At 48.6% G+C, this 23130-nt stretch overlaps 1 protein-coding gene across 1 annotated transcript in view; it reads right to left on the reverse strand.

The window, feature by feature from the left end:
• Positions 1-549: 549 nt before the first annotated feature.
• FAM167B (family with sequence similarity 167 member B) overlaps positions 550-23130 on the reverse strand; it is an 84632-nt gene continuing 62051 nt past the window's right edge. The window contains exon 2 of the mRNA XM_069622475.1: positions 550-5551. Coding sequence (XP_069478576.1) covers positions 5288-5551 — 264 coding nt within the window. The 3' untranslated portion in view covers positions 550-5287. The remainder of the gene's footprint in view (positions 5552-23130) is intronic.

Here is a 23130-nt window from a genome sequence, read left to right on the forward strand (position 1 = left end):
TCCCAGAACAGAAACCAGGCTGTAAGGTCAACTACACATGGGAATCTCCGACTCTTGGCTGGACTGATGAGAGATGATGGACTTATTGGGAAAGTGGGGAGTAATCTGGCGGGTCTCAAGCACTTGGGTTTGGTTTTGCTTACGCGCTGCCTGCCGAGCTGAAAGTCCAAGGTTGGCTGGGGATGCCAACCAATCAGTGAGACTATTTGCACAGACCAATACGCTGACATTTGGTCTGCTATAATCAGCATAATACATATTTAGTGGTAGTTTGAGGTGTGTCTTACAGATAAGATACAGTCAATGAAGTGCTAACCCATAGGTATTCTATAAGTAGATATGTTCCCCTAACCAATCCCTCCCGTCAATAGGTTTTACAGTTTGACACGTGGGATAACGTCATAGATGATGCATATTGGGCAATAAAACCTCTGTGTAATCAAGTTTGTGTGTGAGTGTGCATGCATCAGTCCGATATCTGCCAGTTGACCCTGCTTTATTAAATTGAGAATAAAGTAGTACTTTGCCATATTCTTTGAGTCTGTCCGGTTATTTTGTCCCAGATCTTTATTGGTAATTTCATCCAGCACAAGAGACGCGTCAAGGTGCTAGAGTACAGTATCTCACCTCATACTTTCCTCCATTTTGGAGTGTAACACACATTCTTCTTAACTGGCACTTGCCCATATACCATATACTCTACTTAGGGTTTAATGTGGGTTATTTGGTCCCTTGGAGCTCAAAATCGAGGTATGTTTCTTTCTCTTAACCCACATCCCTTGACCCCAACTATATATTATATACAATGCACTTCACCAAAGTCAAAATTCTGCGACGTGCTGCAAAGGCACGGAAAAGGACACACTACAAGACATCTGTTTTGATTGAATGGGGTGAAGCTGCGTCTTCCCTCTCTCCTCTCATCTTGGTTTTTGCTCCCTCTCCGTACCTGCTGCACATCAGCGCTCATCAGCAAAGACCTTGGGCTCTTGTCGCTTTCAATCTGTAAAAGATTTAAAGCGTCGCTTCGTGGTCCGCCATATGTTGAAGAGGTCTTTTCCAGCCATAACTCCATAAAAGCCGTTCAGAGACAGAGATACGTAATTGTGCAGAAAACAAAAGCCTTTATTTTTTACAGCTGGCTGGGAGCATTTACCCTGCCACAGATGTTCAGTTAGCTTTGTTTGTGCGGACTGAATGCTTGCTCAACAGTCAATTTCATGTTGGAAAAGATTGCATCTGTTTTGGAGAATACAGTTTCCATGATGGAAAAGAAGTAAATAGTATTAATGAGACAGGACACCGGCAAGCAATTATTTGATTAAATCTAATGCTCTTCATTGAATAATGTCAGTTCAAAAAGTTACCTTGAACTGAAATATCTTGTAATGAATGTTAAACATAATACAGTCACATGCTTTATAGAAGAACACAATTAGTTAATGCAAAAGAGATGCTATATGTTTGTTGCCATGTAAAAAGGGAATATCGTAAACTGTGAAAGCTGTATTTTACTTTTCTGCAGGTAAATGATGTGCAGAATATTAACCACTTAACTGCTAAATAGTCTGGTCCCAATGGACATTCCTATGCATCCAGTATGAGCATACTCTGCCTTGGCACTTAAGGGGTTAATTGAAAATCGCATGAGAGATTTTGAATATTTATGAACAGAATAATGTATTATTAAAGTGTTATAAATAAAGATAACGTAAACATCACATTTTGTTGCATGGGGCAGAATATCTCATGTGGCTTTTATGTACTGTGAACTGAACTGTGAACTTTGGTTCACCTAAACTGCATGTTTATGCAAAGCTCTGTTTTTTTTTAAACAGGCCCAGTCACCCATCACTGTGAGCAAGACATTAAATCGCCTATTGGCACAGCTATGTGACCCAGGAAAAAGGTGTTTGTGTAAAATATAGAAAAATAATTACAAATGCATTCCAAACTCATGATTTTAATTGCCGTATTTTTGCAAGTGTTTCTGGAAGACTACAATGGTAAGAGATGTAATAATGCATGGTCAACAGGTAATGGTGCGCCCAAAGAAGTAAATGTCTACACAAAACCTGACCTCAAATCTGACAGAGAAATAAGACCTCATGCAGAAGGTGTCTGATCATTAAAAAGCAGCCTATTAACAGGTTCTTTTGTTCATAACAGCAGATGTCTCTGTGGATACGAGGACACGTATTTCAAGCTAAATTATGATGTGCGGAACAAAAAATTATGTATTTGAAGGAGGCCAAGCAGGAAATACATTTTCAGCTATCATTTTAGAAGCATTTGTGCGATTTAACATGTATGAATTTTGAATACATTCACATATATTAAAACCTTTTTTATGCATGCAGTTACAAGACTATAAACAATGTCTTTGGATTCAAAATATTCTTGCAAATCTGTACATATATTTCTTAGTAACATCATATGTTCATACCAGTAATTAAAAAAGAAATAAATAATGTATTCTAATTTTGATTTTATATGCCTATATGGAGGGCTACCTCATTACAAATGCATCATTTTATGACAAAGAGAATTCAATGGGTCAATCAAAGCAAAGAGTGGGTGTTAGTGAGTAAAAGCATCCTATCACAGGCCCTGTCCTGTCCAACAGTGCCACATCAAATGATGCTACCTGGGTGGTGTTTGCTAGGTGTTCAAAGTCAAATGCATTAGAGGAACTGAGAGTTTTGGGAAAGCAGAAAATGGAGAGAGTCTGCTCGGCAGGAGAAAATCAGATTGTGGCTCCGCCTGGATGTAGCGGATGTAAATCCTCCTTATGAAGGCCTTTTTATCAGATAAGGTTGAATGTGTGCTTTCCCCAGGACAGAACCAGATTACCCGAGAGTGACTTTGGGAGCAAGTGAGCCGACTGAACAGAATAACCTATCTGATGATGATGCCAGAAGTCAGTTGAAGTTCCTACCTGTCCTGGGCCCTTGGAAGACAAACCAGAAGTGAGTACTATAATCCAAGAGCATGTCGATAAATGTCCCAATATGTAATTCAATCTCTTATTGCAATTAAAAGTGTTTTAGTGGTCTCATATTTAAATGTAAATGATATTTTGCGGAAGGATAGATAAAATAGAATGTCGAAGTATCTATAATTGCAAAAGGCCTATTAGTCTCTGACAGTAACCACATATTAATGAATTCCCTATGTTTTCACAAACGCAAATTAGATCTGGGTTCATAAATGCAGTGTACAACATATCTCATAGATTTGCAGGGACCAATGAACATCATGAACTGTGAAAACCATAGTTTACATTTAAAAACATCCTGAATACAGATTCTACTCATTAAAGTGGACTAGGAAAGGGGGGTGGCTTCTCTCCTTCAGTCCCAAGAAAATAATGTAAGTTTAAAAAACCAACGTAATTGTTCCAGGTAACATTGCACAAAAATAAAAGGATTTTGCACGACTCCTCATGCCAATTAAAATTAATTTGGAGATTTCTCTTCCATTTCAATGTTATAATCTCATGCGTGTGTGACACTTTAATAAACGAAGGCGATTTTCTCTCCAAAGTAAAAGTGTGTACCTGTTAGTTATTTCCAGATATTTCAACAGGAAAACCTGAGTCATGTCCAAAAATGGTCCATGGTACTGATGGAAAAACTGTTTACTCAGATCACTATATGCTTGCGGCACAACTCTATATGAAGCATCACATACGTATCACTTTCCTATTCGACACAATCGCTTTTGCTGGTTCAATTCAATGCGCGCACAATCGAATTATTTTGCTCATAGTACTGAACAGTTTCTTCCGAGTTCTGAGTCATTTTTGTTCAGTATAGTCATTTACATTTCACTTTAGATTTTATATATATGGCAGGATTATGAAAAATGTGTCTGATATTTTATCGTGAATGCAAACGTAAGTGAGACAACAGCAGAAGGCAGGTTGTGTTTTCATTTCTGTAAAGAAGCTGCCAGTCTCTAAATTCTTGATGTATTATTTCTAATAAAACAGAATTATCTGAATAAAAACAGCCTGTTTCTTGTGCTAGATTTTGGGGTGGTATTATCGTGGGAAATAATGTAAACATGTTTGGGAAGGCTGGATCCATATGGAAGGAGGCTGAGTCCATGCTGGAGAGCATCCCGTCCATGTAGCACAAGACTGGATACATTATGGAGATGGTTGTGTCCATGTGAAAGAAGATTGTGTTGGGGGAGTCTGCGTCCATATTGGGGAAGCTGTATCCATTTTTGATTGCAATGTACTAATATTGGAGCAGATTGCGTGCATTTTGAAAAAGGATGGACCTAGAATGGTGAATACTGGAGCAATGATGGAGAAGATTGGATGCATGTTGCAGAAGACCGACAGTGTTGGAAAGTATTGGATTCATTTTGAGAGGAGTGAACCCATTCTTGAGATGGGTGGATCCATGGTGCAGAAGAGTGGATCCATGGTGCAGAAGATTATATCCATGGTGAAGAACACTGTGAAAGTGCTGTAGACTACTCTACCCAAGATTTGCAATATTGGAGCTTTGTCGAACGACATATGTTATAAAATCTGGAAGCGGCACTGGCCAATTTGCTGACAGTGATGAATAAGATTGTGAATCTTGCGGGTAACACGATATACAAGTTGGAAAGGGAAAACATCACTGAAACATTAAGAATCAATGTTGAAGAAGAATGACTACATGATGAAGGTGGTTGGCTCTATGTAAAGATGATGTCCATGATGTACAAGACTCCATCCATCGCTGGAGAATATTTGATCAATGTTGAATGAAATCACAGCCTTGATGGAAAATATTGACTCAGGGTTGGGGAAGATAATCTTCATGATGGCAGAGGTTGGATCAATGATGAATAAGATTGTCAATGTGGAAGTGAAGATTGTGTCCATTCTGGTAAAGAGTGTGTCTATAATGAAGACACTTGAGCCAATGTTGGAGACAATGTGTCTTCATATTGGAAAAGAATTGATCCATATGGGGAAGACCACATCTATTTTGTAGAGAGTGTGTCTAAGTTGGAGTGAATTGGAAAGGAACATGTCCACATTGTTGAAGAATTGATCACTGCTGGAGAAGATCACTTCTGCGATGGAGAAGATTGAGTTCTATTGGAGACGATTGTGGCCATGTTGGAGACAATTCTGTCTTTGCTGAAGATTTATTGATTGTTGTTGGGGGAGATCAGGTAAGTCATGTTGAATAACGTGATTGCATTAGGTAGGTAAGGCGCGGCTTCCTTCCCTTTAAGAGGAGAATGAGTGAGGAATCACGTGGCCCCTTTGCGTCCCTTAGCACAGAGAGAAGCGGCGTGAGTTGATGTTCATGCGGGTGACACCGATGTGCTTCAGTGGCATGGAGAGGGAAAAGGCTGCCTTGGGGGGAATGTTGCAGAGCAGGTCCGAGTCTTCCTCGCAGTCCTCCAGCTCGAAGGTGGCATCGTCCAGCATTTCCTTGTGTTGGTGGCAGGCCTGCTGCACCTTCAGCCGGTGGATCTGACCCCGGAGGCGCATCAGTTGCCGAGCCAGCTGGTGATCCAGCTCCTGCATGTCTCTCTGTGGGGGGGAGAGGACGACACACATTACACACCCACATCAGACCGCGCCAACTCACAGAGTGCAAACCATCTATACAAATCTAAGGCATAGTTCACAGTACATTGCAATTCACCATCAAAAATAGGAAAGGACAATTTTAAAATGAAAATGGATATGGCACATTGCCATGAGCCATGCCATTGGTTTTGGCGTGGGAGCTATGGCAACGTCTTTTTCCTGGGTACACGTAGCTGTGCAAATAGACTTTTTAATGATGACTAACTGGGCATGTTTTTAAAGAAACTGAGCTTTGCCTAAACATGCAGTTCATAGCATAGTATAAACTCTAGCTAGACTAACTCGCCACCTTAGTGACATGAGAAGGCCAGATAACCCTTCATATCCAGTCCTTAGGTCCAGTCCTTGGGTCCAGGAGCACTAGAGAGTATGGCACAAATATAACACATCATTCTCCTAAAACCCTCAAGGTTTTCCTTTCCTGAACAGGCAAAAAACCTTACTATCTAGTGGAGCAAGGAAGGATTGGTGACGATTTGTTAATTCCTCCTCGTGGAGATGCGGCTGGAAAAGCACGTGGAAAGCCCAAGAGGGTCACACAGTCGGGGTTTGGGGGGGGGGAGCAAGGATCTGAAATTGATGCAACCGTCATTTTCAATCTCCTCACTTCAAACTGCTTTGCAGCCTCTCCTCCACTTACTTGAAAGTTTCAAGTGAAACAGGGCATTTGAACGTGCAACAGTCTAAGGCAAGGCACCACTCAGCAGATGGAGAAGCAGGCGGCTGTGTGAGAGAAGAAGCACAGGCAAGGCGGGAAAACGGAGAAGATGTGAACCTCCAAAAGGCCACCCTTTGGTCCTTAACCAGAGGCGAACACAGACAGCCAAGACTGGGGGCTAAATTCAAGTTGATGACAAGAGAATGAAAACAACAGTTCCAAGCCCAAAAGCCCTGTTTCAAGCAAGCGGATGAGAGGCCGCTGATGCCTATTGCAGGAGGGAGGAGACTGAAAATAACGCTCGCAGGTTCCAGGGCCGCACTGGACGGGCGGCCGTTAGGCATATTGCTCTGCCGTAAAACACGGTTTTGCATGAGTGCAAGATTTCATTCACAGCCGCCGCCACCCTGGGGTTGGTTTGCTTCATGGAAAAGTGTGCGTTAGCAGAAACTGGACGCGTTTCCTATGTGCAATGGGCCTCAGAAGCAGATCCTGAGTCTTTTAAGAAACGCTTGCAGTGCCGCTGGTATGCGGGTTTCTATCAAAATTAGAGATTTTGGCAGCTTTCGCTGCTGGAAGGCACGACATCTCCCCTCCAATCCTTCCAGCCACCTCAGAGTGGTGGTGCTGGAAACTGGAGGGGTGAAGGTCAGCTTTCTTCACTACTTTTAGCACGAGCTCAGAATTGGGCCCTCAGTCAGTGGCCGTCTTCCTTCCACTTTTCCACACCCTTTAAGTGTGCAGTCAATCTTGCCTGAGCTTTCAAAATATGAGTCAAGGAAGGTTTGCTTCTCGGGAACCAGTCAAGCATTGTGCACGGTTAGCAAACCTGCTGGGTGCAGTCCTGGGTCAAAGGGCCGCGTGCACGGGACATGAAATGGGCACTTTCAGGCGTGCCTGTTACATGCTTCCTCTGCTGGCGCCCTCGGGCCGCCACCTCCCCTAGTCTTTGCATTATCCAGCAGAGTTCATATCACCTCACTGCCTTTTTACTCCAGCTTGGACTTGACTAGCACCCAGATGAAAAAGTGATGAATTACTATTCAGTGGACATTTAGAGATTCTGCTTCCCGCTGGCTACCTGGCCATGAAAATCTGCAGCTATTAACCCCTTCCCCGTATTCCTTTACTGCTCCATTATAATGTATGCACCCCAATGGTGCCTCAGGCTGTTTTTCCCAACTGTAAGCAAATGGCATAAAAACATCATTTTAAAATGGGCCCTCACGAGACCCGACACATCTTCAGCAGGCCCTGAGAGGTTGTATCACAGACTTAGGAGACTTGTACATTAGGAGTTTCAACACTGCTCTGCAATATTAATGTAAGATCGTCATTCATTTCACAGTTAATTCTCAGTTTTCTCTAAGAGGATTGCACTGTCTCCAAAATCGTAAGAAACGTTGGGCTACCACAAAGTATTCACACAAGGAGTCCTTTGACAAACTGCATCCACAGGGAGTTAGGCCTGTACTCTGCTCTCTTTACACTGTCCTCCATTTTATGGATAACGCTTGATATAGACCCACCCCCAATGCCGGTGTCAGGGCCTTTCAACTTTTTCAGTTGATATTGGGCAGCAGGGCATTGCTGGGCCCCGGCTCAGGTGCCCTATGTTGGCACACTTATGACACAGAAACGTACCTCTTTAATTTTGACAATAAACATGCACGGCGTGCACAGTACAGGCTGCCTTTGCTGGTGCCCTCCGGCCTGTCACCTCCCTCTTGCAGTATCCCGTATGATGAGTCCCTTGTGGTCATCACTTCCCCCCCAGGAAGGGACCCTTCACATGAGGCCAACCAGGTGAGGCCACGACCCCATAGTCCCCTTGGTGTGGTACTGAGCGGGAGGATCTCATGGAAGGAGACCCCCCTGTGGGAGAGGTGAAAACTATCAAGGGAGAACGCATCAAGTGAACCACCATGCCGCCAGGCATCGCTCACCCAACAGCATGGACCCCCCCACCATCTCTGCCTCCTCTTTCTTCTACTAGTTACCTCACACAGAGCAGCCCTGCCGATCAGACGATACTGTGGCGAGGAACAGTGAGTATGGATGACTGCAAGCGTTCTGACGCTAGGAGGATCAGGGCAATGAACAGCCCTACACGGCACCAAGACAAACGTGCTAGCTATCCAAGACTCGAGAGTCAATCCGCCATAAAAACTGATGATGGACTCTCCTTGGTGTCAGTCCTGCGCCAGAGGAGCATCGAGCTGGGGAGCGAAGCCACATAGAGAGAACGTGCTGCAGACCCGAGCGCCTGGCGAGGGAAGGCAGGGCACGAGAATGCGGAGAAGACCCGAAGGCTGGGGAACACGAGGTCTGGTGGCAGGGAGACAGCCAGACGAGTGGTCCTGGCAGGACCCAACGTGTGGGCAGAAACCAGCATGGCAGTTTTCTTATTAAGTATAAGGGACGGAAATAGGTTTGGGACATAGGATAGTGGACTACATGTTTTTGATGGACATTGTGACGCCATCCTTACTTTTGTACGAGGCACGGAACCCCCCCTCTTAGTGATAGGCACAGGCGGGGTTCTTCTAACTTCCTGTCCCGCGTCCACTTCTACATCCTTACACCAGCAACATTCTGACCAACTTTGAACTCCCATTTCCCCAACATTATCACCCGAGCAATTCATAGCTTTTCAGTGGACATTTACTGTTTCAGCTCCCCGCTGGCTGCCTGCCCTGTGATAATCTGCAGCTATTAATCACCTTGCTGCATTCTTTTAACTTAATTATACTTTAAGCACCCTACTGGTGTCTCTGACTGTTTTCCCAGCGGTAAGGCAAATGTTGTGTGGGGAGGGGGGTGGGGGGAGATAACAACATCGTATTGAAATAGGCACCGACCAGATCTGACATATCTTCAGCCAACCCTACGGTGTCACCCCATGGACAACCCTCATCAACCCGCTCATTAATGCATGGAATGGGAGGGCTCTTGTAAAGGAACCAAAAGGTCGAGCAGTATCATTCACCCCTCAGGATAAGGTCCCACATATGACTGACTTGATCCCAGCCCTGCTGGCCTTTGAGTGGTAATAGCGTATCAGGTAATCTCAAGATCTCCCTATAGGCGAGCTCGCCACGTATCCAGGGAGAAACGCACAAAAAGAGCCCTGCCCGCAGTCCTCCATACTGCCATCTGAAATAAAAACCTGTTTATGGGGAACTTCCGGGAAAGGGCTTCCTGTTGGCAAAGGCTTCTGATTTCAACCCAGGCACCTGGCTGCTGCAGAGAGCTCTCTTCTCACGCCGGCACACATTCCTGTAGCATGAGGTGCCCGTGAGCTGCTCACCTTCTGTGGGCACCGTGGCGCCATAGAAAGGGGCACCTGCTGTCCACCATGGCGCAATAGAGAGGGGCACCTGCTGTCCACCGTGGCGCCATGGAGAGGGGCACCTTCTGTGGGCACCGTGGCGCCATGGAGAGGGGCACCTGCTGTCCACCGTGGCGCCATGGAGAGGGGCACCTTCTGTGGGCACCGTGGCGCCATGGAGAGGGGCACCTGCTGTCCACCGTGGCGCCATGGAGAGGGGCACCTGCTGTCCACCGTGGCGCCATGGAGAGGGGCACCTTCTGTGGGCACCGTGGCGCCATAGAGAGGGGCACCTGCTGTCCACCGTGGCGCCATGGAGAGGGGCACCTTCTGTGGGCACCGTGGCGCCATGGAGAGGGGCACCTGCTGTCCACCGTGGCGCCATGGAGAGGGGCACCTGCTGTCCACCGTGGCGCCATAGAGAGGGGCACCTGCTGTCCAGGTGCTTAAGAGAGGCCAGGCGCAATGGCAGAGTGTACCCTTCTGTTTCCACGTCATCCTGGCACGCAGACCTGCCAAGGACCCGCTGCCAGGTGTACCTGGGCGAGCCTGGCAGTGGCCCAGATCCCGATGGGCCTTGTGCACACCAGGATGAGGCGCGGTGCAGCGCCAGGTGTCTCAGAGTGTAGGCTTCTCTGAGCGTTGTGTAGGCGGATGAGGAGACCTGGAGCCAGGAGGTGTCCTTTGGAGTTGGGAAGTGAGTAAGGAGCTGTGTTTGGTGCCAGTTGGAGTTGTGTAGGTTGGGCAAGGCTTGGGCAGGAAAGTGGCCATCAGAGCTGTGTTGTACTTAAGGAGCAGTGTTAGGTGCCCCTGGGTCTTGTGTCAACCAAGAAGCAAGCTTGCAGCTGGAACTAGTTACTTGGAGTTGTGTAGGCAGAGGAAGAGCGTGGAGCTGTGCCTTGGAGTTGTGTAATCCAATGAGGGGGGCTGTTTATGTAGATAGACAAGCATACTTTGGTGCAGCTAGTCTAGGTAAAGTGTCTTGCTGTGGCATGGCGTTCTTACTGGACATCAAGGGTAAAGCAAACATGGTAAAGGCTATCAAGTAGCTAGACTGGCATACTTTGGTGCATCTAGTCTAGCTATAGTGTCTTACTGTGGCATGGCATTCTTACTGGACATCAAGGGTAAAGCAAACATGGTAAGGGCTATCAATTAGCTAGACTGGCATACTTTGGTGCATCTAGTCTAGTTATAGAGTTTTACTGTGGCATGGCATTCATACTGGACATCAAGGGTAAAGCAAACATGGTAAGGGCTATCAATTAGCTAGACTGGCATACGTTGGTGCATTTAGTCTAGTTATAGTGTTTTACTGTGGCATGGCATTCTTACTGGACATCAAGGGTAAAGCAAACATGGTAAGGGCTATCAATTAGCTAGACTGGAATACTTTGGTGCAGCCAGTCTAACTATACTTTCTTATTTGTATTTATTTATTTATTGGACATTTGTATGGCGCCTACACACAAGTGTTCCCAGGCACCACAAGGCAAAAAGGGGCAAAGGGGGGCATAGGAAAATCAGCAACGATCGTACTAGACCTTGTGACGTTCTTACAGAGCAAGTGCAGAGACAAAAAAGTGCAGGGGAGGGTGGGGGTAGAGGGGCAGGGCTGGGAAGGGGGGGAGAAGTGCAGGAGAGGGTGGCCCAGGGGGATGAGCAAGTGCTGAGGAGGACCATGTAGGCAAGAGCCAGGGGAGAGGGGGGAAGGGAAAAAAACAAGTGCGATGGACGGGGTGGACCAAATTCAGGTGAGTCCGGAATGGGTGCCCAAGGGCAAGTGCAGGTTAGGGGCACTGGGGGAACTGGTCAAGGATGGCTTGGCCCCCGTAAGACTCATAAGGGACCAGGCACTAGTCACAGATGCAGCAGGACATTAGCGAGGGAGGTAGGGTGAGAGGGAAGGAGGAGGAGAAAAGGAACATCTTGAGAAGTTTCCGGAACTTAAGGAGATCCAGCTCAAGTCTGAGGGGGGGCAGGGAGGCCATTCCAGAGGGCGGCTCCTGGCGAGGAAAGGGATCTACCTCCTACTCTCTGCTTGGAAAAACGTCTGACCTGCAGAGAGTTGGAGCTAGAGGACCGAAGAACTCAGGGGGGTATTTAGGGAGAGAGAGTTGGTTGTTGCGGGGTCCCAGGCCCCAGACAGCCTTGTGGATGATGCCGAGGGTCTTAAATTTGATCCTTGTGGTCACCGGGAGCCAGTGGAGAGATTTTAACGCTGGAGAGATACAGTCCCTGGACTTGAGGCCAAGGTTAAGTCTTGCAGCCATATTCTGTATTAGTTGAAGAGGGGGGAGGATGTAAAGAAGCATATTGAGCAAGTGACTGTTGTAGTAGTCCAGCCTAGAGAGAACCAGAGCTCTGGCGAGTTTTTGGGGAAAAGTGAGGAATGGGAGAATGCCTCTGAGGAGGTGGAGCTGAAGGATGGACTTCTTGGCAAGGTCCGTGATGTGTGGAGAGAAGGAGAGTGAGGAATCAAAGATGATCCCAAGGTTTCTAACCCCACAAGAGGGTGAGGGGAGGGGACCCAAGCAGGGCGGCCAGAGGGAAGTGAGGGGATGAACAGCAGGTATCCCAATGAGACGGATCTCTGTCTTACTGGTATTAAGGCAGAGATCATTAGCAGAGCACGATGCCTGGATAGCGGTAAGGTATGAGAGAGGAGGGAGAGGTGTTAGAGGATGGAAGCTTAATGGAGAGCTGGTAGTGAGAGGAGAAGGTGGAGATCAAGTCGGCCAGAGGGGCCAGGTAGATGTTAAAGAGTCAGGGCGATAGGATAGAGCCCTGAGGGACGCAACAGGTGGAGAGAGCGGTGGAGGAGAGGAATGGGCCCAATTGCACTTGGGAGGGTCGATTTGTAAGGAATGAGGCCAGCCAAGCCAGTGCCCTGTCTGTGATGCCTAGGGTATCATGGAGACATTTATGAGGATGGCATGATTGACGGTGTCAAAGGCAGAAGAAAGATCGAGAACGATAAGGACAGACGGAAAGATAGAATCCAGGTTAGAGAGAAGGTCTTCATGGGTGTTCAGAAGAACAGTTTCCGTGCCTCTGAATGATCTGAAACCAGACTGGTGGTCATGGAGGCAGCCAGCGGATTCGGTCTGGTGGGTCAGTTGGGGGATGACCAACTTCTCCATGAGTTTGCCCAAGAAAGGGGTGATAGAGATATGACGATATTAGCTGGCATGAATGGTCCGCAGGCAGCTTTTATTGGTGAGGGTGCACAAGGAGTGCTTGAAGGGTTGTGGGAAAGAGCCAGTGGCAAAGGAGTGATTCCAAAGGTCAGCCAAGGAAGGGGCAAGAGAGGAGATGTTGCCTCGATGGATCTGGAAGAGCAGGGGAGCACCTGTTTGGAGGAGACTTTGATAGAGCGGACTACTCTGGAGACCTCATCTGGGGAAATGGGGGAGAAGGAGGAGAGTATGGAGGGGGCGCAGGAGAGGGAGGCCGAGGGAGACAGGAGAGGGGCATGGGGAGGGGAGTAGAAGACGGTGAGGATAGGATGTCCTGAGTTTTGAGGGAGAAGTGGGAGGCCAGTGCAGTGCAGGGGGACTGGGAGGGAAGAGGAGAGGGGGATGGTTGAAGATTTGGAAAAGTTCCTCTGTGTTATTGTTGGCCCCGGTGATGCAGGCTTGGACATTAGCCCTCACTTCCTGACACTCTGCGCTGTTCTCCTCCTCACAACCTTCGGAGTACGTCGATAGGTTGCATAGCTCTTCAGCTGAGGCCACTGACTGGGTAGAATTTCCATCAGAGGCCATTCTCGGTCGTTTATTAGGATTTAACGGGATGGCTTTGGACATTACCTCAGCTACTGTTAACTCGCCCGCCTTCTGTGTCAATTTAGCAGGCCGAGCAGTTTTATCTCGCAGGAAAAGACTTGCTTTACGCGGTGTTGCTAAGTGTCTTATACATTTTCTTGACCTGCCAGTTTCTCTATTCGGTAAATGATTATTTTTTCTTTTCTTTTTTTAGTTGTACAAGAACCAGCGCTTATGGTCGGTGCAGCACCACCAAATATCCCAAAAGAGAAGAGTGGGGAGTAGGCAGACGTGTAGGTTCTTTATCTAAGCTTTCCATGTGTAGTTTTCCAAGGGGCACTTCAGAACTTGTATGAGCCACTGATACACAGCCGCAGGGGAGTTGCTAGGTCTGGAAAAGATCAGGGGCTATTGCCCCCTTAGCCCCCCTAGCAACGCCCCTGCACATCCGTGTGCACCGGCCGCTCTGGTGTCATCGGCGTTACTACTCGTCGACTGGATTGCTTGCATACTCCTGGAAAGCCCCGCTCTCCCCTCTGTCTGAGTTCGTAGGTCACATGCAATGTGTTCCATGGTTTTTTCCATTATATTTTATTTAGTTGGATTGGGCACCTCTCCTTGGATGTAATACTGAGTTCCGACGTTCATTCCTTGGCACACCTGTCCTGACTCTGTACAGGGTGTGAGGTTTCCATGGGAGAGCATTGCTTTCATAGGTCCCAGGACCGCCTCCACTAGAGTGTTTTTTTCAGTATTATCTTTCAGGGGCTATCTCACTCAGCCTGTTTTGCCAGACTGCAGACATTTCTGCCTCGTTATCCAATCGCTCTTGCAACAATGAAGTTAAACTTTCCAAGGCAAGGAGGAAGCCTGGAGTTTGGAGGTGTGCTTTGGGGTTGTGTAGGTCAAGGAGGAAGCCTGGAGTGTGGAGGTGTGCCTTCGGGTTGTGTGGGGCAAGGAAGAGGCCTGGAGAGTGGATGTGTGCCTTGGAGTTGTGCAGGGCAAGGAGGACACCTGGAGTGTGGTGTGCCTTTGGGTTGTGTGAGGCAAGGAGGATCCCTGGAGAGTGGATGAGTGCCTTGGGGTTGTGTAGGGCAAGGAGGAAGCCTGGAGAGTGGATGAGTGCATTGGGGGTTGTGTAGGGCAAGGACGAACCCTGGAGTGTGGAGGTGTGCCTTCGGATTGTGTGGGGCAAGGAGCAGGCCTGGAGAGTGGATGTGTGCCTTTGGGTTTTGTGGGGCATGGAGGAAGCCTGGAGAGTGTATGAGTGCCTTGGAGTTGTGTAGGACAAGGAGGAAGCCTGTAGTGTGGAGGTGTGCCTTCGGGTTATGTGGGGCAAGGAAGAGGCCTGGAGAGTGGATGTGTGCCTTGGAGTTGTGCAGGGCAAGGATAACACCTGGAGTGTGGTGTGCCTTTGGGTTGTGTGGGGCAAGGAGGAGGCCTGGAGAGTGGATGAGTGCCTTGGAGTTGTGCAGGGCAAGGAGGACACCTGGAGAGAGGATGAGTGCATTGGGGTTTTGTGGGGCATGGAGGAAGCTTGGAGAGTGCATGAGTGCCTTGGAGTTGTGTAGGGCAAGGAGGAAGCCTGTAGTGTGGAGGTGTGCCTTCGGGCTATGTGGGGCAAGGAAGAGGCCTGGAAAGTGGATGTGTGCCTTGGAGTTGTGCAGGGCAAGGAGGACACCTGGAGTGTGGTGTGCCTTTGGGTTGTGTGGGGCAAGGAGGAGGCCTGGAGAGTGGATGAGTGTCTTGGAGTTGTGCAGGGCAAGGAGGACACCTGGAGTGTGGTGTGCCTTTGGGTTGTGTGGGGCAAGGAGGAGGTCTGGAGGGTGGATGAGTGCCTTTGAGTTATGCATATGCTGGAAGAGGCATGGAACATGGAGGTTTGTCTTGGAGTTGTGTAGGGCATTGGGGAGACCTGGAGTGTGGCGGTGTACCTTGGAATTGTGTAGGGCAAGGAGGAGGCCTGGGGCGTGGAGGCGTGCCTGATAGCTCTGTAGACTATGGAAGAGGTTTGGAGTACAAAGGTGTTCCTCAGAGTTGTGAAGGCTGAGCAGGAGGCCTGGAGCAGGGAGGTGTGCCTTGGAGTTGGGAAGGCTGAGCAGGAGGCCTGGAGTTTAGCGGTGCATGTGCCTTGGAGTTGGGAAGGGCGAGGAGGAAGCCTGGAGCAGGGAGGTGTGCCTTGGAGTTGTGAAGGCTGAGCAGGAGGCCTGGAGCAGGGAGGTGTGCCTTGGAGTTGTGAAGGCTGAGCAGGAGGCCTGGAGCAGGGAGGTGTGCCTTGTAGAAAGCAAGAGCCAGGCTCTATTTGAGGTGTCCATTGGAGCTGTGTAGACTGGGGAAGAGGTTTGGAGAAGCTCCAAGGATCCCTGTCTGTACTGAGAGGAAGCCAGGGGCTGGTCCCAGTCCCAGTGTCCCAGGAGACGTGTTGGAAGCCTTGCAGCGGATTCCTGGCAGGGGCAACCATCTCCTGTTTACTTTGCTGTCATTTTGCCAGGCCACTTCCCAGCAACCTGTGTTCTCCGACATGTTTATTTCCAAGGTGTATCCGTTTAGGGCTGGCCGAGAGGGCACAGCAGCTTGCTTCCCATGCACTCTGGGGGGTAGTGAGCAGACAGGGGCCCTCTAGGCGGCCCCGCAATAGCAAGTCACCTCGCTAACCTGTCAGTACAGCTGGGGCCACCCATGGGCAGGAGGCACACCACCAACCCTGCCAGTACCGGAGGGGTAGGAAGAACACCACCACCAACCCTGCCAGTACCAGAGGGGTAGGAAGAACACCACCACCAACCCTGCCAGTACCCGAGGAGCAGGAATAGCGCTGCCGCCCCACCCCCCCTCCGTAAAGGCCCCAGAGGCAGGAAGCACACTTCCACCAACCCTGCCAGTACCCCATGGGCAGGAAGCAAACTGCCACCAACCCTGCCAGCACTCCATGGGCAGGAAGCACACTGCCATCAAGCAAGGGCGTTGCTAGGTCTGGAAAAGATCCAGGGCTATGCTAATGTTGGGACTGGCAGGACTCGAGGCTGGCAAAGGCCTTTTGGTTGTAGCCCCTGAGCATCTCTCCAGGGTAACCTCTGAGCATCTCCCCAGGGTAACCCCTGAGCATCCATCTCTCCAGGGTAACCCCTGAGCATCTCTCCTGGGCAACCCCTGAGCATCTCTCCAGGGTAACCCCTGAGCATCTCTCCAGGGCAACCCCTGAGCATCTCTCCAGGACTGAAATCTCGTCACTGGCTCCCAGTGGCTGCGAGGATTAAGTTCAAACCCCTCTGCATTGTCCACAAGGCCTTCTGGGGCCTGGGGCCGCAATACCTTCAACTCCATCTTCCCAAATACCTTCCTTCTCGAGCTCTTCGGTCATCCGCCTCCAGCTCTCTCAGGGGCAGTCGTTTCTCCAAGCAACGAGTTGGGGGTAGATCTCTTTCTTCGGCTGGGGCCTCCCTCTGGAACAGCCTCCCTGCCTCCCTGAAATATGAGGCAAACCATCTCAGGTTCCGTAAGCACCTCAAGACCTTCCTCTTTGCTTCTGCTTTCTCTCCTCCTCTCCCCTGCTGAATTCCTGGCTGAATCTGCACTGGTAACCTGGCCACACTCTGATCTCGTGCCCAGGGCCCCTCCCCTGCAACCTACACACTTGCACTGCCTCCCCGGCCAACCCTGCACTTGGGGACTGTTTTCTGTATCCCTACAGTCCCCTACCAGCACTTGACACCTGATGTCTGCACTTACCATTGCACTTGCCACCAGCTGGACCTACGTCTCCTATTGTTTTATTTATTCTGTTACCCCTTGTACTGCACTGTCCCCACCCCCCTCCACTCTGCACTTTTCCTCTTCCCCTGCACTTGCGCGATCTGAATGACACTTGGCCTAGTAAGATTGCTGTCTCTGTCTTCCCTCTGTTCCGTCTCACTTGCTGTGTCGCGCCTTGAAACATTAGTGTATAGGCGCGTTATAAATGCCATATCACATCATATCCAGGTCTACAACCAAAAGACGCGGGGCTATAGCCCCCTCAGCCCCACCCCTCCCTTGCAACGCCACTGCCAGCAAGCCATGGGCAGGAAGTACACTGTAACCATCCTTGCCAGTACCCCAGTACCCCATGGTCAGGAAACAAACTGCCACCAGTGGTGTACTGAGCAGGGAGGTAGGGGGGGCAAGCTCCCCCCCTTGCTCTTTTAAGAGCCAGACCGGGACATTTGTCAGTCGGACACCTCCCCCGTTCGGCACCTCAATGAGGGCGCCCAGTGGGAAAGATGTCCCTCAAGCAGAACGTTGTGTGCCGAGCAATTTCTGACCCTTTCTGAACGGGAGAGATGTCCCGCTGCCAGGACAATGCCCCAAGTAGTACCGGGCAGCAGAGGGGCTCTCACGTTGCTCTGTGAAAACTGAGCATTTCAAGGTGAGCCATTAGGCACTGATGGGCGGCTCGGACTGACCTACAGGGCAACAAGGCAATGCCCGAACCAAAAACACAAAATGCTAGTGTGGGCCAGTTTTTTTGTCAAAGTGCGCCACTTTTTTGGCCAACGACCAATTTGATAGTTACTTCACTGTTCGGCTAGTAGTTAGTATCACACTTTATCAAAAACCTCCCCCTTTGGGTACTACTCAAACAGTGTCACAGAACGAATGAATTGCCATTTGCAACCATGGACCACTTTTTCATTGGTGCCTGGGATACCTTTATGCCATAGTCCGACCCCGCTGATGGGAAGGAAAGAGGGACTATTGGTAGCGACGTTTGTCCCTTTAGAAATGTGAATGGAGTGATCAGAAGTGGGAAGGGTGCATAATGGTGCCGGCTTTATGAAATAATCCCTATGCCTTTAAAACTCAAGGGGAATGTGTCAGGCATACATCAATCTGCATGATGCCATTGTGACTTTGCATGCAGGATGGGGAGAATAAAACTAAAGCCACACTCTTATTACTCAACATATTTCTATGACAATGTATATAGTGTATGGTTAGTTTAATATGAAAGGCTGGTTTATTATGTAATGTGGTTTGCTTTCAAGGCATTGCTATAAATAAGAAGTATTAAAGCACAATAAATATCTATTGCAACTAAACCTGGGAAGATGTGCTCAGTTGCTTAAATTGTCCACATCCCGGTTTCACCATTAAACCAACGTGTGTACGTGTGTAATCCTGGGCCAATCATTTACTCGCACTGTTTCTTATTTGCAGCTCTGTAAGTGATTCTGATTCACTTCATAGTTTATGTTAATATATCATGCTATTATTTGTTTTAAAAAACGAATTACTATATAGTCGCTCCATATATAATAATAGTGCAGTTTAGGTATTCTGCACCAAGAAGTTAGTTGCCACTTGGCTTACTTATGGCAACTTATTCTAAAGTCACTTCCATGGCGCCTCCAGGTATCAAAGACTGATGGCGCTCCCTGCGATGTCCTTTTCTGTGAAGTCACTTCTGTGGGTGAAACACATATGCAAATTAGGAGGTTTGCATGTATTTTGCCCCAGAGCGCCTGGATAGAGCTCTAATGGATGAGTTTCCTGCATCTATAATGAACCTGCAGATTTTGTTGTTGTTATGTGTTAAAATGCCATCTGCCACTAATGTTACCCAAAAAGTAGATTGGAGCAGGGGTGGGTGGTTTGCGGGCGCGAATGAGACCGTAAGAATTGCGCACACTGCATATAGGGGACAGTAGCAGAACTGTTTTCGCAGATCGCCTCCCCCCCCACTCTTGCAATACTGGATACTCCCCTGACTGCCACTAACCTTGCCAGCACACCCTGGGCAGAAAGTCCACTGCCATCAACCCTGCCAGCACCCCATGGACAGGAAGCACACTGCTACCAACCCTGCCAGCACCCCATGGACAGAAAGCACACTGCCACCAACCCTGCCAGCACCCCACAGGCAGGAGGCACACTGCCACTGACCCTGCCAGCACCGAAGAGCAGTAATCACACTGCCACCCATCCTGCCAGCATACCATGGGCAAAATGCACACTGCCACCAGCCCTGCCAGCACCCCATGGACAGGAAGCAAACTGCCACCAACGCTGCCAGTACCCCATGGCAGGAAGCACACTGCCACCAACCCTGCCAGTGCAACCCCATGGGCAGGAAGCACACTGCCACCAACCCTGCCAACGCCTCATGGAAAGGAAGCACTGCCACCAGCCCTGCCAGCACCCCATGGACAGGAAGCAAACTGCCACCAACTCTGCCAGTACCCCATGGCAGGAAGCACACTGCCACCAACCCTGCCAGTGCCACCCCATGGGCAGGAAGCACACTGCCACCAACCCTGCAAACACCTCATGGAAAGGAAGCACTGCCACCAACCCATCCAGCACCCTATGGACAGGAGGCACACTGCCACTGACCCTGCCAGCACCCGAAGAGCAGATATCACACTGGCACCAACCCTGCAGCACCCTATGGGCAGGAAGCACACTGCCACCATCTCTGCCAGTGTCACTGTATGGGCAGGACGCACACTGCCACCAACCCAGCTGCAAAGTAGTGAGCCAGAGACAAGGAGGTAAGTTACCCAATAGTATTTATTTCTTACAGCTCACCAGAGGTTAAATTGTTGTGCACCCGGACTTCTCTTTATCCAATTAACTTCACTTTAGCGTTCATATAAAAAAAAAAAAACTAAAGGGTCTTCTATGTTGCTCAAAAGACAAAACTCAAGGATTGCAATATTGCTTGTTCACAAATAAATGCAGTTCAAAATACGGATAACACAGGAATAGCAGTTTTTCTTTGTTCAAAGCAGCAATATTCAGCCCCGAGCGTTTACTCAACACTTCCGAATGGTTCCGAGCCTTTCGGTTCAAGCTCTGCGGCCGATGCTCGGAGCCAGCCGTTCCACACTGGCCTTGGCTGGACTTCAGTAAATAACCAAACTTTCCCTTTTCCGCCGTTGGGACTCAGGCGTCTTCATCTGCTGTGCAGTCGGATTTGACTACAGGTCCGGTATGGTACACTCCGGTGAGTCTTCCTTTTCTCTCTAATACGCCCACCGATATGGGGTACTGTCCTCATACCATTCCGAGTTCACTCGGTCAGCCTCCTTCCACTCCTGCAAAACGAGAGATAAGTTGAGCTGTTTTCTGATGCTTTTAACCCCGGTGAGTCTCCTCTCCAGTAATTAGCGTTAGGCGTTCCCAGCCCTGGGCTCCTTAGACCTGAGGCTAATTCACCTCTTCCCAGCTTCAACTTCACGGAGTTAGCTTTGCATTTAACCCTCGCCTGCCCGGAGCCCCCATTATATGGAAACGTGGTTTTCCGTCTTCCTTGTCTGATTTCTATTCCCATTTTCTGACTTTTGTTTTGATTATGTATCCGTTGGGGCATTCTGGGATATGTAGTTTGTGTCTTTTCTTTTGTGTCTCTTATATTTGTATTGTCCGGTGTGATAGTTGATTGGTGGGGCATTCTGGGACATGTAGTCTGGGCTTTTACTTGTTCCCGCGTCTCTCTTAAACTTGTCATTATATGGTCTGGTGTGATCATAGACTCATCCCCCTCCCTCTTGTATTGTTCCGTATTGGCCGCTATTGGTTCCTCATTACATACTCACCCCAAAGACTCATGCCGTTAGGGCATGTCAATGGCTCTGGATAGATAGTCTGCCACCAATTGATATCTTCCAGGTGTGTGAACTGTTATGAAGTGGTATGGTTGTAAAGTCAAAAACCACCATAGGACTCTATGGTTGGAGTCTTTCTGTGTTGCCAACCACTTCAGTGGAGCATGATCAGTAAAGAGGGTGAACCGCCTTCCCAGTAGGTAATACCTTAGTGTCTCTACTGCCCACTTAATTGCTAGGCATTCCTTTTCCAGAGTAGAGTATGGGATCTCATGTGGAAGGAGTTTCCTGCTGATGAAAGCTACAGGACATAGGTCTTGTTCGGTACCCTGTGAGAGTACTGCTCCCAATCCACACCCTGAGGCATCCGTTTGCAAATAGAACTCTTTGGCAAAATTAGGACAATGTAGAACGGGTTTGGATGAAATCATTTGTATTAACGTTTGAAAACCAAAACGTTAAAACCTGTTTTGCCTCAATGGAGATTTGTAGAGGATGGTTTGTTTTCAGAGCGTCCGTAAGAGGGGCTGCTATGGTTGAGAAATGAGGCAGGAACCTCCTGTAGTACCCCACGAACCCTAGAAAGGCTCGAATTTCTTTTCTTGTTTCCGGCATTCTCAACTTTTGGATGGCTTGAATTTTGTCCATCAATGGGGTTACGATACCACCTCCAACCTCATACCCCAGATATTTTGTGGTTTGGGCAGCCAGTTTCGAGTTTTTTGGGTTAATAAGTAAACCGGCCTCTTTTAACGCCTGTATTACTTGGGTTAAATGTAATAAATGTTCATTCCACGTTTTACTGAAAATTATAATGTCGAGATATGCAGCCCCATATCGTTCATGTGGTCTCAGTATTTTATCCATTAGTGCCTGGAAAGTAGCTGGAGCCCCATGTAGCCCAAAGGGCAAAACCGTGAATTGGAACAGGCCCTGGGTGTGGCAAACGCTGTTTTCTCCTGGTCAGCCGGTTCGAGGGGAATCTGCCAATAACCTTTTGTCAAGTCTAGAATACTCAGGTATGTGGCTGAACCCAGTCTTTCTATGACCTCATCGATTCTGGGCTTTGGGTAAGCTTCATACCTCGAAATGGCATTCAATTGCCTAAAATCCATACAGAACCTGGTGGAGCCGTCTGGTTTTGGCACTAAGACGACAGGGGAACACCAGGCGCTTTTTGAGGGTACAATGGTTCCTAGAGCCAGCATCCCTTCTATTTCTTTGGCGATCTCTCCTCGTTTTGCCTCTGGAATTCTATACGGTCTAAGGCGTACCGTTTTCTCTTCCTCCGTTGGTATGGTATGGGTTGCCAAATGTGTTCGCCCTGGTATACCCGAAAAGGTTTCTGCTGCTGGGCTCAATGTATCAAACAATTCTGTTCTTTGTTTCTCATTCAATTGTTCCCCCAATTGCACATCCTGTATGCTACTAGTTTGGTTTGGAACCAATTGTTCTGGGAGGGACATATCTGATAAGGATGAACACAGCACACTTTGGGTTCCTTCTTTCCACAGCTTGAGTAGGTTGATGTGGTAATTTTGATATTTGTTTTTCCGTTCGGGTTGTTCCACCTCATAGTTTACGAGTCCCAGGATTTTGGTTACCTGATAAGGCCCGTGCCATTGGGCCAGCATTTTGTTAGTGTGGGTAGGCAGTAGTACCAGTACATTGTCACCTATCTTTAAGGACGTGGGTCTGCTTCCTTGGTCATAATACTTTTCTTGCCTTTCTTGGGCTCTACCCAGGTTTTCTTGAGCGTAGTCCCTCAGTTTCCCCAATTGCTCCCTCAGGTAGTGAACATAGTCAGTGAGGGATGTTTCTTCTTGTTGTTCCCAATTGTCCTTCAGTAATCCCAGCACCGACTTGGGTTGTCTTCCGAATAACAGCTCAAAAGGGGAATACCCTGTGGACGATTGGGGTGTATCCCTTAGCACCATTAGCACCAATGGTAAAACCCGTTCCCACCCCAGTCCGTTAGGGCTGGTGGCTCTCCTTATCATCTGTTTAATGGTTTTATTATATCTTTCCACCAAACCATCTGTCTGTGGGTGGTACACTGAGGTTTTTAGGTGATGTATACCTAGGGTTTTGCACACTTCCTTCATTACAACTGACATGAAATTGCTCCCTTGATCTGTCACAATCTCAAGGGGTATTCCCACCCTAGCAAAGAAGGG

Source organism: Ambystoma mexicanum, chromosome 11 (assembly GCF_040938575.1).
Source record: "Ambystoma mexicanum isolate Mex_15411 chromosome 11, UKY_AmexF1_1, whole genome shotgun sequence".
In the NCBI taxonomy this organism is placed as follows: Eukaryota; Metazoa; Chordata; class Amphibia; order Caudata; family Ambystomatidae; genus Ambystoma; species Ambystoma mexicanum.